Below are 17,482 nucleotides of genomic sequence, written 5' to 3'. Positions count from 1 at the left end.
ATTTTTATGAATATAAAGATTTAGTGCTAGAGTTCATATATATCCATAAACTGAAGGTAATATTATTAGATGGTCAATCGGGGTTATCAAACTATAGTCATGATCATATCCTGCCTGTTTCCTATTTTTGTATAACCTAAAAGCTAAGAATGCATATTTATATTTTATGATGGTTAAAAAATGTAAAGAATAAAATTTAAATCATGTGAAAATTTTCTGGAATTCAAATTGAGTATCTTTACAAAAAGTTGTATGCCATACCACTTATTTAAGTATTGCCTAAAGCTGCTTTTATACTATAATGATAAAGTTGAGTAGTTGCAACAGAGATTATATGGCCCACAAAGCTTAAAATATTACTATTTAGCCCTTAGAAAAAGTTTCCACAACTTCTGCTCTAAAGCAGTAACAGTTCATTGATGTATAAATGTGCAATTTCTGCTTTTTCTTTATTATACAGTGACAAGCTGTATATTTTTAAAAGGAAATTGTAGCCTGATAACCACATTATACTTTTTCTTTTAAGATTGAGGATCCACTGGCTATTCTTATTCTCTTTGATGAAGCCAGATATAATTTATTAAAGGGCTTTTATACAGCTCCTGATGCTAAACTGATAACATTGGCAAGCCTGCTGTTGCAAATAGTGTATGGAAATTATGAAAGTAAGAAACACAAGCAAGGTTTCCTAAAGTAAGTATTTAATGCTGTGTATGGTCTTGTGCTATGCTAAAGATTCTATCTAACCAAGAAAGTTTTGAAGTTTTATTAGAACATTTTTATACATTGATTTGGAATTAAATAATGCAAACAGAATGAAAGGGAAAACAAACAAACTCCAGCTTCTGTAATAAAGCATTCTTAAAGTTTTATTTTCCAAAGTTATTTTTCTTATGTTTGATTTTTATTTTGATATACTTCATATTTATTTTTTTAATCTTTCTTTACTGTATGTTTAAATAAGTTCACTAAAACCTGACTTGAATAAGTAGTAAAAAATTTTATAAGGCAGATGCACTTAGACATCCTACTATAAAAATTAAAATCATGTTCAATCTTTCAGAGAAAACACTGAGATTTGAGCACATCTAAAGTTTGTTTATTGTGCTTTTCAACTTTCAAAAACATTTTCTGGCTCTTGAAAGAAGAAACATTCTCTATTACAAATGTTGTGACGTTGTGACATTTTCCCACAACTTGAACTCTTAAAATTTTTGAGTTCTCTAATTTTTAAAGCAGTATTTTTCAGTTTAAAAATTGTGTCATTTAAAGCCATCTGTTACAGAGGGATTAGTGTACTTGAGTACCAAAGATGACTTAAAGGATGTTTGCATGTGTGCTTACAGTGAAGAAAATCTAAAATCCATTGTACCTATTACCAAACTAAAAAGTAAGGCACCACACTGGACAAATCGAATTCTTCATGAATATAAGGTAAGCTGTTTAATGAAAATAAAAAGACATTTTTATAGCCTACTTGATATTTTGTTAAGTGTTATTAATCTTTTAAACATAGGTATTGTAAACTCATAGTCCTGAACTTCTAAATGGATCTTTTGGTTTACAATGTCCGGAACTGAAAATAGCAAGATAGTAATGTAGAATCTTTTACATCTATGTGCTGAATATTTTGGTAAAGGATAGGAATAAAATTTTGAAATAATATACTATCCCTGCCCATGAGGCACTTAAAATTAATGGAATAGACAAATTATATTTTTAGACCTCAGCATATTTTTTTTTAATATTAAGATTATAAAAAGAGGGCCGGGGTTGTGGCTTAGAGGTAGACAACTTGCCTAGCATGCATGAGTCACTGGGTTTGTTCCCCGCACCACAAAAAATTAACAAATAAAATAAAAGGTATTTTAAAAATATTATAAAAAGAAAAAGTACTCTTATGATAATGTGCCATAATTTCATTCTTTGGGAAAAACCTTGATTTAAGAAACTGCGTAGTTGGCCTGTTTGGATTATCATACTTGTAATTCTCTTTCATGTCTCTTTTATTTGTAATTGTTTTTAGAATCTTAGTACAAGTGAAGGTGTCAGTAAAGAAATGCATCACCTGCAGCGCATGTTCTTACAGAATTGTTGGGAAATTCCTACATATGGAGCAGCTTTTTTCACAGGACAGATATTTACAAAAGCAAGCCCCAGCAATCATAAAGTCATCCCTGTGTATGTAGGAGTAAATATAAAAGGACTTCATCTCCTCAACATGGAAACTAAGGTATATTTTTAGCTGTTTTTGACCAGTCATGTCATATAACTACTAAACTAACAGTACCAGCCTATGTGAAGAATCTAGAAATAGCATATATGTATAAGTTTTCATTGAAGTTTCATTCATTGCAAATAATGCTGGGGGAGGCGTGTGACTAAATGACTTCCAGTAAGGAGTTTTAACATTAATTAAATACATTCCTGATTGGAATATCTTAGGTATATGGAGTATTTTTGTGTATAGTAATATATTTACACAGTATATTTAGTGAAAATGGTGCCAAACCACATGTAATATGCTACAATTGGTATAAAAATGGAAGGAGGTTGAGACTATTTTTACCTGAAGAACATGTTGTATACATAAAAAAATGTTTGAAGCCTTTTGAGAAGGGACACATGTAATTGGGAACTGGAGTTAGAAGGGAGACTTTTCAATATGTACCTATCTGAGTTCAGGCTGTTATAACAGAGTACCTTAGACTAAATGGCTTATAAACAATAGAAATTTATTTCCCAATTCTGGAAACTAGAAGTCGGAGATCAGGCATCGGTATGGTCAGCTTCTGGAAAAGGCCTTTTTCTTGGTTGCTCTTGGGGACCCTTCTATGAGGGCACTAATCCCCTTCAAGAGGGCTCTACCCTGGTGACCTAATTATCTTCCAAAGGCTATACATCTACTACCATCACATTGGTCACACTAGGGGTTAAAATTTCAACATAGGAATCTTAGGAATGGTCACAAACATAATAACACCATCTTGCAAGTCAAAAGTTTTTTACTGTGTGATTATAATAACCTATTTAAAATATCAAGTGGGTTTAAATGGAAAATGCAGAATTAAAAAAGAAAAATATATCTGATACAAGGGCTTCATTTTGAAAATTGGGACTAGTTATAAGAAGCTCTTGGGGGATAATGTGAAGCTTAGAATATCCATTAGAACTCTAAAAAGCACTCCAGTCAGAAATTTGTTACTGTTTGATGCTTGCATCTTTTTCTAATCAAATTTATTATGATATAAAATATAGGTTTGTCATTTATTTTTAACACTTCACACATTTAAGCAGGATGGATGACTAGTTTATAATAAGAAGAAAATAAAAATCAAATCTAATTTGTTAACTCAGATTTGCCAAGAATAGACCATTTTCCAAATCAATTAATGTAAACTAAACCTGTGCATTTTATTTTTTATTTTTTTAAATATATTTTATAGTTGTGGATGGACAGAATACCTTTATCTTATTTGTTTATGTGGTGCTGAGGATTGTCCCATGCTAGGCAAGTACTGTGCCATTGAGTTACAGCCCCAGCCAAACTTGTGCATTTTAAAAACACATTTTAGATTGGGAAATGTGCTAATAAATTTAATTTTTCTTTTCCTAATTTTTATAAGTCTTTATTATGATAATCACATAACTTTTTAAATTATCCCAGTCATAATTATTTAGTATTAACTCAGGATCATCCTTATGGGCAGCATTATTTAATGAAGTTGTCAGATAAACCTGTGGATGGGACTAGAGAAGATTTAGGGAAATGGAGCAGAATAAAGTCTGACTTCAGTTACTGACCTGAATTTCATTTCTTGAATACCCTTATAAGCCAGCTTGCTTTGGGGTCTTTTGCTTATTTTCTTTTAAAACTATTTTGCGGGGCTGGGGATATAGCTCAGAAATTTGTTACTGTTTGGTGGTACTTTTGGTAGAGTACATGTCTCACATGCACAAGGCCCTGGGTTCAATCCCCAGCACCACCAAAAAAAAAAAATTTTTTTTGTTTACATAAAATACACTACTGCTTATAAAACTTATAGCACTTTTCTGTTTCATTTCTAAACTTGTTAAATGAAGGAGAAATTACCCCCTCCATTTCAGGAAATTTTTCTTTGTTATTTATATAGAGCATCTTATACCAACATTTACAAATTTTTATTCATGGAACTGGATGGTAATATATATATATAGTATTCATAAGGTAGTTTAACAATACCTTAAAATATTTATATTGTAAATAACAGTCTGGTCCAGAAGTTGAATAAGTGAGATAGTACTAGTAGACAGGGAATGTTAGCTATATTATTAACAGATTGCTTTTTCAGGATAATATGTTCAGCTTCTAGAAAAATAAATAGGAATACTATCCTTGAGTATATAAAAAGATGATTGAACCAAAATGTAAACATGCTTTCTGTCCCTGCATAAGCCACTGATAAATATATGGCACTTTCAAAAGCTTTAAGATGATTATATTTTCCGGTTATCAAAGGTAGAAACAACCAGGTTGTCCTCGCTTGTCTTAGATTCAGCAAGATGTACTATGGTTGAATGTGAACAGCTTCATTAAAATAAACACCTTCATCTGTAAAAATACCTTAATTTGAATTTAAAACACCAAATGGGATACATTAGCCTCAGAGATTAATTCTCAGGCAAAGCCACAGAATATAACTATGTTTTTTATATCAATTACTTCTACCTTCTATATCTTCTTTCTCTTTGAAATAATGGAAGTTGCCCATCAGAAAATATAACTCAGCCAATTTCATGTGCTTGTCAAAGATTTGTCTGTTCTGCCTACATAAAATGTAAACACTATTGAATAGATAAATGCAGTGTTTATTCACTTAAAATCGTGGCTCAGTGTTTTACTGTAGTGAATATGTTGCATTCTTCACAGCTGAACTGTACTTGTTGATATGTCTTCAACCTTAATAAATGCCATTACCACAAAACAATAGATTATCACTTGCTGATGTTGATTTATATTGACCATAATGCCCTTCTGGTTGGAATTGGTTGTTTAAACACCCACCTGGTACCATTCTACATAATCAGTTATCAATATAATTGTTTCTCCTCTCTGCTGGTCATCTATGTGCTACTCTGTGCCTTTTTCTGTTCTCAACTGTCCCTGTTCTCAACTATTATGATTTTTGACTTTCCTTACTGAGCACCTTGTCATAATGAGGACTCCTTTTTCCTTCTGGAGTAGACTTATCACTTAAAATTATCATTTGGACTCTGCTCCTCAGTTCCATTCAACTGCTTACTATTTGGGGTTTCTCAAGAATTCTTCCTCACTGCATGTTGTCCTTTAACCACAAAACTTTTATCTTTAACTTATGGACTCAGTAATAACTTTTGTTAGAAATCTGACCTCTGTACAACTGAAAGTTGCTGTACCACAGGGTTTTTTTTTCTGCATATTAAACTGTTTTGAGGCCATTTTAATGGACCATTTTTTGACTTTAGGTAAAGAGATTTCAAGTAATGTAAAAGATAGTTGGTTTAAGGTATTATATCTTGAATAAATGTTTCAGTCTGTATGTTGGTAAGTAGTATTTTAGCATATTCTGTCTGTAAAATTTGCAATATGATGTGGATGGCTTTTTTAAAACAAGATTTTTTTTAAACTATATATAATATATACTCAAGTAAATTAATACCATGTTTTATTTACATAACCTTACTTTAAAAGTGCCCCAAACTGGACTCGAGTTGTGGCTCAGCAGTAGAGTACTTGTCTAGCATGCATGAGGCACTGGGTTTGATTCTCAGCACCACATTTAAAAAAAAAAAAAAAACCTACATAAACAAAATAAAGGTATTGTGTCCATCTACAACTAAAAATATTTTTTAAAGATTTTTTAAAGATTTTAATTTAAAGATAATTTTAAACAATTATCTTTTTGGCATATGCTTAGTTTATTATTTACGGTCAATATTCTAAGAATTGTTACTCATAGATTGCTAATGTTCCTAACCATTCATACATATATACATATATATTTGGTACTGGGGATTGAAATCTGAGACCCTCTAACTCTCCAAGTTCCAGGTTAGGCCCAGCCTTTTATATTTTATTTTGAGACAGGGTCTCACAAAATTGCTGAGCCTAACCTGGTACTTGGAATCTTCCTGCCTCAACCTCACAAGTTGCTGAGATTACAGGCATGTGCTACCCCTGGCCTAAACATATGTATTTTAAAGTATAGCACAAATACTTTCTGTGTGCCTACTTAAATACAGCATTGTTAAGAAAAATCAAAGAATGGATTACTGTAATATTGATTTTTTAAAATAGTTCTGTTAAATTTATGAAAGATTGATTACTAATTTTTATAATTATGCTTATTTTTACAATACATATGTCTGTGTACTTATTTTAGTGGTGTAAAAATTGCCTAAGTCATCCTGTTTCCCCTGTTGCATAAATTTCAGATTTGAAAGTACCATGTGAATATTTAAAAGAAGATTTTAAAACAAGATTTTTTAAAAATTATATATAATATACACTCAAGTAAATTAATACCATGTTTGATTGGAATTGATTGTTTTAAAAGAAAAGTACTGAGTAAATTAAAGAGGCTGTTCTTAACTGCAGGGGAAAAAAAAGTTTGCAGTACATTTCATTATTTTGAAAGTCACTAATGAGTTGGGCATCTTTTTTAAAAATTTTTTTTTTACATTTTTTTGTAGTTGTAGATGGACAGCATGACTTTACTTTATTTATATATGATGTTCAGTGCCTTGGACATGCTAGGCAAGCACTCTGCCACTGAGATACAGCCCCAGCCCTAAGTTGGACATCATTAAAAGAATATCATTGCTCATCCAGGTTCTGTGCCACAGGTTGTGTGAGGTTAGTGTGGCATTCTGAATGGATTATATGATCATACTCAAAACCATAATGTTTAGAACTTACTAGATAAGTGTGGACAGTAAGGGAAGATAGTTGTTTTTAATATGTACTTTAATTAATACAATGATTCTTAATTATTTTGCAGGCTTTACTCATCAGTCTTAAGTATGGTTGTTTTATGTGGCAATTGGGAGATGCTGATACCTGTTTTCAGATCCATAGTATGGAGAATAAAATGAGCTTTATTGTACATACAAAACAGGTAAGCATTTATCAATTATTTTGGACTAAACAGTTATACTAGTAAAGTTATTTTTAAGTGACATAATCCATAATCCTTTTTAAAGAAAAACTTCTAATATTAGATGAAATTTAAAGGGAAAAATGAAAGGCCTTTCCTAAGCAAAGAAAACCAGAAACTTAACTAATTCATTTCAAATTTATGACAATTAATCTCTTTATTGTGCCATTTCTTTTAATTCTGATTAGTATTCCCTGTCTCTTCTACCAAGGTTTTAGGTAGTCCTTCCCTCCTCTTCTAGTATCCTATCCTGAGCTACTAGTTGTGTTCAGCAAGTCACTTCTTAAATCTTTTCAAAAAGCCTGAGTAAATTCTCCCTGAGTTCAACTTCTTGAGAGACTACCTCTTAACAAGAAAGTTCCCTTTCAAGTTAGGTAGATAACTGCCCACTGCCATGTGTATTCTTTAAACATTCTTGATTGTTTGATATTTATTGTTAACATATGTTTTACTTTATAGGCTGGTCTGGTGGTAAAACTGTTAATGAAGCTAAATGGACAGTTAATGCCCACTGAAAGAAACTCATGAAAGGAAAATAGCTGGTACCCAAGCCACGTTTTATAATGCAGAGTTTTTTCCATGAAAGATTTCTTAAAATATTACTTTTAACAAGGCATTAGTCTCTTGTAATATGTATGTATACTGTTACATTGTACAGAATCTGTACTTATGTTTGGTGTGTAATATACCAGTTAGTTTTATATTATATCCTTATAAGCTATTTTAATTTTTGAGAGAAACACACACAAAAAATATAGATTGATAATCTGTATAATATTAGACAAAATAGTAAGCTTTATAAAAAAGTTATTTTTGGTAAATGGTAAAGAATTTGGAGTGGAATATGATGAAATTAAAATGTAGCTTTGGTATAGCTTTGTGTGAAACATGAAGTCAACATGCTTTGAATAAAGAAAATGTATTTTCTACTTGGACCATATGCCACTGTTATTTAAAACATTTTTCTGTAGCCTATAAACATTGCTCAGTATGTTTATAAGTCTTTGCTAAAAGGTGTATCTAGTATAAGGTATTTCTTAAAGTATTGTTGTTGAACCTCTTGCATCATAATTACTTGGGTGTCTCTTAAAAACTTAAGAAGTATTGGGGACTGGGAATATTTTCTTAAAGTTTTTTTTTCCTGTTGAAATAATTCCAGACCCAGCAATGGATTTATATTAAATTTGCATAATTATACCACTGATAACACAAGCACACATATGTACAGACATTCATTTTTAATAACAATCTATGGATGTTGGTAGTTACATTTGTAAAATCCATAGTGTATTTTTATGAGTTGGTTTAATGGCTTATTTATATTGGCTTTATATTAGGAAATAGATCACCAAATATCTGGTTGTTTCATTTATTGATATCAGAAATGAGGAGCTAAATAAATAATATACTGTTTAAAGGCTAGAAACTATCAACTTTCCAGTAGGGCATTGTGGCACACACCTATAATCTCAGCTTGCAAGTTCAAGGCCAGCCTGGGCAATTTAATGTGACCCTGTCTAAAATACAAAAATCCTGTGATGTAACTCAGTAGTAGAGCACCCCTGTGCTCAGTCCCCAATATGGAGATGTTGGGATCAATTTTCAAAATTAGCTGGGCACAGCAGCACACACCTGTAATCCCAGTGGAGGCAGGAGGATCAAGAGTTCAAAGCCAGCCTCAGTAATGGCAGGGCACTAAGCAACTCAGTGAGACCCTGTCTCTAAATAAAATACAAAATCAGGCTGGGGATGTGGCTCAGTGGCCGAATGCTCCTGAGTTCAATCACCGGTACCCCCCCAACCCAATTTTTTTTTCAAAATTAGAGTGAGAAAAAAAAAATTGATCTTTAACTGTCAAGGTATAACAATCCAGAAGTAAAACAATAATGGGGAGATCTAAACGACTTTAATGAATGCCTAGTATTAGTGAGACGTATTGAGGATTAAAAAAAAAAAAGGATTTGTACCAGGGATCTAATAAATAAAGTCTCTGCCTTCAGGAGTTTATCAAGGGAAACAATAAATATTTATGGAAATATATAATTGTACACTATACTAATTGTAATAAAAGAAGATTAAAATGTACAATCTAAGCACAGAGAGGAACTTTGTCTAGTCTTAGGGATCCGGAGTCTTCCTGGAGCAAATAAATGATGCTTGATTTGGCATCTGAGATATGAGCAGGCGTTAAGTGTGTGATGACAGTTGGAATGGGAAAAGAAATATAAGATGTTTTGACCCAAGGACAGTCCTCGACAACTCATGAGGGGATTACAGTTTTCTCCATGTTTAGGTAAGTTATGAATTCAAACAGTTGTTTATTCAAATAACAATAAATGAATTTCAGTTATAAAAATAAAAACAGAATAGCTGTTGCTGCATATAATAAATGTATTAGAGATAAATTTAACTGAAGAACTGTAAGATTAAAAATTGTATACCACTGGGAGAGGTGGCGAATGCCTATTATCCCAGTGGCTCCAGAGGCTAAGGCAGGAGGATGGCAAGTTCAAAGCCAGCTTCAGCATTTAGCAAGGTCCTAAGCAACTTAGTGAGATTCTATCTCAAAAAATGAAAAGGGGGTGTGGCTCAGTGGAAAAGCACTCTTGCCTTGAGTTCAATCCCTACTACAAAAAAAAAAATTAGACTTGATAGAAATATTCAACAAATTAAAATTTCCTCCACAGTTCTTGACCAAATTAATAGAAGAATTGTATCAAAAAAATTTAGATTTTAATTTGATCCTGAGGAACTTAGTGCCAAAAACTATTACCGGAAGAATTTGATGTTTGCATAAGCTGATCATTGAATCATTTTCTAGCCTTATGATTTATGAAGAAAAATGTTTTCAATAAAAATAATTTCAGCAAAGTGAAAATGGAAAAAATATAAATTATTTTGCTATTCTAAGAAATTGGTTTAAGTGCATACAGAAAAGTACATTCAACAAAAATCCATCTGTGATGATATGAGTATCATTTAATGTCTGTTCATATGCAAAGTCAGAATACTTGACTGGGCATATTTGAAATTTGAAGTCATGTATGGTATTTGGAGAGAGAGTGGTAGGCAGACTGAAAAGGTTCTAAGATAAGGGGCAAACCCTAGGTGTTTTTAGAGGCCAGAGTGCTTGAAGCAAAGAAATATCTTTCAATCATCTTAAGGTATGAGTGAAAAACAAACCAGTTTTAATATATTGTGCTAATTTCCATGATGAAAGGACGCTCTGGTTTGCTCAAAATTCATTGGATGACTTGGGTTGTAGCTCAGTGGTAGATCATTTGCCTAGCACTTGTGAAGTACTGGGTTTGATCCTCAACACCACATAAAATAATAAAATAAAGGTATTGTGTCTATCTTACAACTAAAAATATTTTTTAAAAAAAGATTCATTAGAAGAGCACCTAGACAGGTCGGAAATTAAGAACTTATTTCCCCCATTGTTCAAATAATAATTAACACAATGATGCCCAACATCATTTGATGCATTTATAGGTATGTTAATCCATTTATTCCTCACAATAATTACCATGAGGCAGATACTCTTGTTCTCATTTTACAAATAGGAAAAGCAGAGAAGTCACTTGCCAAAGAGAATATAGTAGGGCTGGAGTTGTGGCTCAGTAGAGTGCTGGGTTTGATCCTCAGTGTTGGGTGTGTGGGAGACCTTGCCTTTTGGTTTCATTTCCCCCTTCTGGGTTTCTCCCACTGAACTTAAGTTTCTGTCTCTTGAGGAGAGAGGCTCAGGCTGCTGCTCTCTTCCTCTCCTTTTCTTAGGGCAGCCGCCCCCTCCACACACACCCAATAAAATCTCTTGGTTGAATTTTCGTCTCTGATGAGTCACTCGCCTTTCACTCAGCACCACACAAAAATAAATAAAGCATAATATAAGTGCTGGATCTGAGATTCATATATCTAAGTGGTCTGACTCTAGAGTATAAGTGAATCAGAAACATGATATTATGGTTATATAAAAGCATGAGAGATTTGTTTTATAGTATTTTAAAAGCTTAGGAGCCAAAGTTCCTATAGTGACATAATGTTTTCGTTTTTATATAACATATAGCTTTGAATACAATTGAATATGGAGAGGCTTTTTTACTTATATAAGGTAAAAAACTATATGGGAGAGTCAGAATTCAAAATCTGATAGTCCTACTTCTGAATTGAGACATTGGGCAAAAAAGAAGTAGCTGGAGAGATTTGTGAATAAAAGACCAAATATCAAAAGCTATTGTGTTCCCTGCCAATGAGACCTTGGATCCTTTAGGACTTCACTAGCTCAGATTCGCATATTAAAAGATCACCCTGGGGGCTGGGGTTCTTGTTCAGTGATAGAATGCTTGCCTAGCACAGGTAAGGCACTGGGTTCAATCCTCAGCAGCACATAAAAATAAATAAAAATATTGTGTCCATCTACTATTTATTTACTTGTGGTGCTGAGGATTGAACCCATGGCTTTGTGCATGTGAGGCAAGCACTCTACCAACTGAGCTATATCCCCAGCCCATCTGCAATAAAAAAAAAAAAAAAAATCATCCTGGATCAGTGAACAGCTGGAAGTGGGTGTTCTGAGCAAGACAGTATGCTCTGTCTCTGTCTAACCTAAGGTAATGACAATGGAGAGAAATGAATCAATATTTTGAAAAACCGTTGGCCCTTACAGACAACAGAATTCCCAGGCTTAAAGCTCAAAGGCTTTACAGGACATGGCAGTTGAAACTCCAAATATAGCCGGGTGCAATGGTAGACACCAGCAGCTCGGGAGACTGAGGCAGGAAGATCTGGAGTTCAAAACCATCCTCAACAACATATCAAGGCTCTAAGCAACTTAGCAAGACCCTGTTCTAAATAAAATATAGAACAGGCTGGGGATGGGGCTTGGTTTAAGCGCCCTGGGTTCAATCCCTGATACCAAAAAAAGAAAAGAAAAGAAACTCCAAATACAGATGTAAAACCACACAGGAAGAAGACAGAGCCAGAAAAATGCCAACATTTGAAAAACAGAGAAAGGTATGGCAATCCACACAGCATCTTTTTAGGACAAATGGATGGCAAAATGGAAGGGAAACAGCCTGACACTATTCTGCATACTGAATAACCAATAAAATTTAAATGGAAGGGTTGGGGCTGTGGCTCAATGTTATTACACTTGTCTGGCATGTGTGAGGCACTGAGTTTGATTCTCAGCACCTCATATAAAAAAATAAAGGTCTACCAACAACTAAAAAAATTTTTTTTTAAATTTAAATGGACAAAAATTAAGTATTAAGTTAATATTTAATATCATTAGAAAAACTAGCATATTTTAGTGTCAGGACATTCATTTGTGGATTTTTTAAAGGATATGAGAGGTGAAAAGATGTTTAAATGTTTTTTAGATATACATAATAAAATATCAAAAGGAAAGCAAAAGAATCAGGATTTGGAGCAACCGGAACTCAGCTAATAGGAAAGCAAAATGGCACAACCATTTTGGAAAATGGTTCAAAGTAGTTTCTTACAAGTTAAAAATATACCAATTATAATACACAGCTTTCCATTCCTACCCAGGTATTTATGCAAAAATCAAAACATGTTCACATATAAATCTGTATGCAAATGTTTATAGAATACATTTTTACATTATGAAATATAATTATTCATAGCTATTCCAAACTGCAAACAATCCTAATGTCTTTTTCTGGGTGAGTGAATAAACTTAGCTATATCCATACAGTGGAATATTATTTAACAATAAAAAGGAATAAACTATTGATTAACACAAGGATTAAGCCCAAAGGGATTATGACAACTGAATAAACCAGACTCAAAAGGTTGTGTGCCAGAGCATCCATTAGAAAGCAAATAGTAGTTAATAGAGATTAAGGATCAGAGTAAGGGAATGTCAGAATATGAAGAAGCAGTGTAAGAGAATTTGGGCAGAGGAAAAATATTCTGATGGTGATTGAAATAGTGTCAAAATTGACAAAACTGATCAAAGGAAATTCTACATGTTTTAAAATACATTTTTAGGAAGAATCAGAACTTGCTATAAAGGTTGGAAGAAATTCATAAAGATATAATAGAAATAGATGTCAGTTCCCAAACTCTATTTAGTGATTAGTCAAAGATTAACAGAGAAGCTGTATGCTTAGAAACGCCGACAGCTTTAAAAAAAAAAAAAAAAGAGGAAATAGAAATCTTTGATAACAAAAATGCCAGAAGGACCTTATTAAAGTAGTTAAAATTGTAAGGAATAATACAATTAAATTAATTAAAGTTAACGATGGCACAGGACTGAGGCAATGCTGAAGAATGTGTTTTGAGTGGTACTGAAAATTGGTTCAATCTTCTGATAAAGCAGTCTAAAAATATGTTTACTCCTTTTGACCTGATGATCCCCTGTGAGGACAACCTAGGGATGAAACTGTTGCTCCCATTTTCTCATTTACAGTGCTTAACTGGTACAATTCCCCCTGCTTTCTTAGGAAGTAAATTTTATGTCCTACAATTGAAAGGGGAAGAGAGTTTTGTAATAGTACCATAAAAATGGAAAATTTTACTGTTAAAAATGCAGTATATACAAAGCAATTATTTTTAAAACAACTTGCCCAGAGCATAGCAAATTATATAGTTGTTGCAGAATTATGTAATCATGCCATTGCTAAGATTTTGATGTGGTTTGTCCCCTCCAAAACTCTTGTTGCAATTTAATCTCCATTGTGAGGTATTAAGGAGGGCAGAAACTTTATCCTACTATGGTGCTTAGAGGTGGGGCCTATGGAAAATTATTAAAATTAGATGAAGTCATCACAATGAAGCCCCCCCAATTGAATACTGATGGCTTTATAAAAAGAGGGAACAAGCCAGGTGTGGTAATGCACACCTGTAATCCCAATAGCTTGGGATGTGGCTGAGGGGTTAAATGCCCCTGGGTTCAATCCCTGGAACAAAAACAAAGGGACGCTGTGAGACCTGAACATAGACATAATATGTGCTTGCTCCCTGTTTCTTCCATATCTTTTTATAGTTGTAGATAGACAGCATGCCTTTATTTGTTTAGTTTTTTATGCCATGCTAAGGATTGAACCCAGTGCCTCACACCTGCTAGGCAAGCACTCTGCCACTGAGCTACAGACCCAGACCTCTTACATATTTTGCTCCATCACACCTCAGTACTCTGCCAGCAAAGCCATTACCAGTTATGTCCCCTTGACCTTGGACCTGGACTATGAACCAAAATAAATCTCTTTTCTTTATAATGCACTCAGTCCATGATATTGTATTATTATTAGAAAACTAAGACAACCATGAACTCATTATAAGAGCAAATACAGCAAGTATATAATCTCAAACCAGTAATTAGCAAATTGTTTGTTGACTTTTGGAATCTGCTATGTGATTTTTTTTTTTTTTTTGGTGCTAGGGACTAAAAATACGTGATGTTTTAATAGCATGTATCTCAGTTATTTTATAGATGCTGATGATTTTGTTTGTAATTACTGAATATGTATCTATAAGACAATGGAAAGGAAAAAACCTGAAAAGATAAATCATCTTCAGATAGAAAAATGAATGAATAGTTCTTATCCAAGTGTCAAAATATGTGCCATCTTTCCTTTCTTGATTGTTTGCATTCAATTAATATTAAAGTTAGTTTTGTACAAGCTAACCACTAAGACAAAGAAAAACCAGCCTAGGTCTTTATTTCAGCCAATTCACTAACAAATAATTAACTATGTAATTAAAAGTTGGATTTTATCAAAACTTTGGCTTACATGTTATTCACTATTTTTAAATTTATGACTGTTCATCTACCAGATAATATTTTATGAAATATGATAGTTTAAAAAGCAGTAAAATTAACAACATTCCCCCTTCCTTAATTATAATCAGTCATTAAAATGAATACATCATTTCACATTTACATTATTATATACCAAGGAAAGATTCAGAAATAGAAAATTTCCAAGATAGATTAAGCACTATTTTAGGAGTTACCATGACAAAAATATTTTTGAAACTTTACTTTCAAGTTCTAAATAAAATTTGAGACAATACTTAGGTAACAATAATCCCACAAGTCATAAACTTAGTATTTAAGCTCTTTCTTAAAAGAGCAAAATGTGAACCAGGAATGGTGGCTCACTCCTCTCATCTCAGCAGCTCAGGAGACTGAGGCAGGAGGATCAAGAGTTCAAAGGCAGCCTTAGCAACAGCAAGGTGCTAAGCAACTCAGTGAGACCCTGTCTCTAAATAAAATACAGAAATAGGGCCTGGGAGGGGGTGCTAGGGATGTATCTCAGTGGTCAAGTGCCCCTGAGTTCAATTACACACACACACACACACACACACACACACACACACACAAAGGAGTAAAAGGTGAAAAGAAAAGGGAAAAAAGCTATTCGTATTCTAAAGGGGGTAATACAGATTTCCAAATCAAGATTAAGAAGGTTTTTCCCTCCTCTCCCTATCCTGAATAAAGGGGGTAAGCACCTTAAGTAGCAGCTTTTAATGCCCTTTGTTTAAAAAAATAGTAATAATAATCCACAGACTTCTGGAACACTAACATATTTATTTCCAAATAGTTACCAAGTTTTGTTAGATTGACAACTCAGGCAAATGAAAACCTTGCAAATTCAATCCACATGAATAGCATACTAAAAGGAAGTATCATTGTATTTCATAAATTCTCCAAAGTTAATTGCATTATTTACCTTTAAATTCAAAACTGAAATTTGGGGGTGATGTGAACTATAATGGTGATCCAGACTCCAGAAATTATTTGAGAACAAGTTGGAGGTACCTGGAAAGAAGACTAGGAAAAGCCTTGGGCCAACAATCCTATTAACAAGGAAGGCTGTCTCTTTATCAAGTGGCAGCCACCAGCCCAGGCACAGTCTCTTGCCCTGCAGAGAACAAGGGCTTCTGCAAATGCAAAGCAAAAATTAAATGAGGCATTGAAGATGTCCTAACACTAAGAATGATAGTAGAATGAATCAGACACCATTTCCCTATGTGTCCTAACACTAAGAATATATTAAACATCACCTTGAAATGTTGATAGTGATATGTGCTCATTTTTACTTTTCATCAAAAATATAAATTCAGTCCTACCAGTAATTGTATGAATGTACCTTTTTCCCCACATCCTCACCAACATTTATTGTTGCTTGTATTCTTGATGATTGCCCTTCTGACTAGAGTGAAATGGAATCTCAGAAGAGTTTTTGATTTCTGGTAGGTCTGCAAATTGGTGCAACCACTATGGAAAGCAGTATGGAGATTCCTAAGAAAACTTGCAATGGAACCACCATTTGACCAATCATCCCACTCCTACATTTATACCCATAGGACTTAAAATCTGAATACAAAGCCACATCAATGTTTATAGCAGCTCTAGTCACAATAGCTAAACTATGGAACCAAACTAAGTGCCCTTCAACAGATGAATGAGTAAAGAAACTGTGGTATATATACACAATGGAATACTCATCCTTAAAGAAGAATGAAACTATGGCATTTGCCAGTAAGTGGATGGAGCTGGAGATTATTATTCTAAGCAAAATAAGCCAATCCCAAAGAACCAAAGGCTGAATGTTTTCTGATATGTGGATGCTAATTCACAATAAGAGGGGGTAGAATAGAGGTAATTTGGACTAGACAGAGGGGATTAAAGGGGGATGGAGGATGGGGGTAAGAATGATAGTAGAATGAATCAGACACTATTACCCTATGTGGGTATATGATTACATGACCTGTATAATTCTACATCATGTACAACCAGACAAATAAATTAGACTCCATTTATGTATGATGGGTCAAAATGCATTCTACTTTCATATATAACTAATTAAAACAAATATATATATACGCACATATATAACTGGAAATAGGAAATACACATTTTATTCTAATGCTAACATCGTTGAATATAGAATTTGCATATCATAGATAAATGCACAATTCTTCAAATGAAAAAAATTTAAATTCAAGTGACACTTTAAAATACTTTATTTCAGTTGGGCTCGGTGGTGCGCACCTATAATCCCAGTGGCTCAGGAGACTGAGGCAAGAGGATTGCAAGTTCAAAGCCAGCCTCAGCATTTTAGTGAGGCCCTAAGGAACTTAGCGAGACCCTGTCTCTAATCTAAATGAACCCTGAGGACCGAGCAAGGGCTGAGTACATGGCTTAATGGTAGCGCCCCTGGATTTAATCCCTGGTACAAAAAAAAAAAAAGTATTTCTTTCATACTAAAACTCGTATTTATTTAATCTTGTAATCAAACAAAACCTTTTTAAGTTTTTCCCCTAAGACCTCT

The 17,482-nt window shown here is 33.4% G+C and overlaps 1 protein-coding gene across 1 annotated transcript in view; it reads left to right on the top strand.

Moving 5' to 3' along the window:
• Krit1 (KRIT1 ankyrin repeat containing) overlaps positions 1 to 8,104 on the top strand; it is a 39,172-nt gene extending 31,068 nt beyond the window's left edge. Inside the window, exons 13-17 of the mRNA XM_026413057.2 lie at positions 527 to 693; positions 1,347 to 1,434; positions 2,027 to 2,233; positions 7,020 to 7,136; positions 7,635 to 8,104. Of these exons, the coding sequence (XP_026268842.2) occupies positions 527 to 693; positions 1,347 to 1,434; positions 2,027 to 2,233; positions 7,020 to 7,136; positions 7,635 to 7,703 (648 nt within the window). The 3' untranslated portion in view covers positions 7,704 to 8,104. The remainder of the gene's footprint in view (positions 1 to 526; positions 694 to 1,346; positions 1,435 to 2,026; positions 2,234 to 7,019; positions 7,137 to 7,634) is intronic.
• Positions 8,105 to 17,482: the final 9,378 nt, after the last annotated feature.

This window comes from Urocitellus parryii, chromosome 3, assembly GCF_045843805.1.
Source record: "Urocitellus parryii isolate mUroPar1 chromosome 3, mUroPar1.hap1, whole genome shotgun sequence".
Classification (NCBI taxonomy): Eukaryota; Metazoa; Chordata; class Mammalia; order Rodentia; family Sciuridae; genus Urocitellus; species Urocitellus parryii.
Note: the sequence above shows the minus strand (reverse complement) of the source record. Positions and strands in the feature narration are given on the sequence as shown.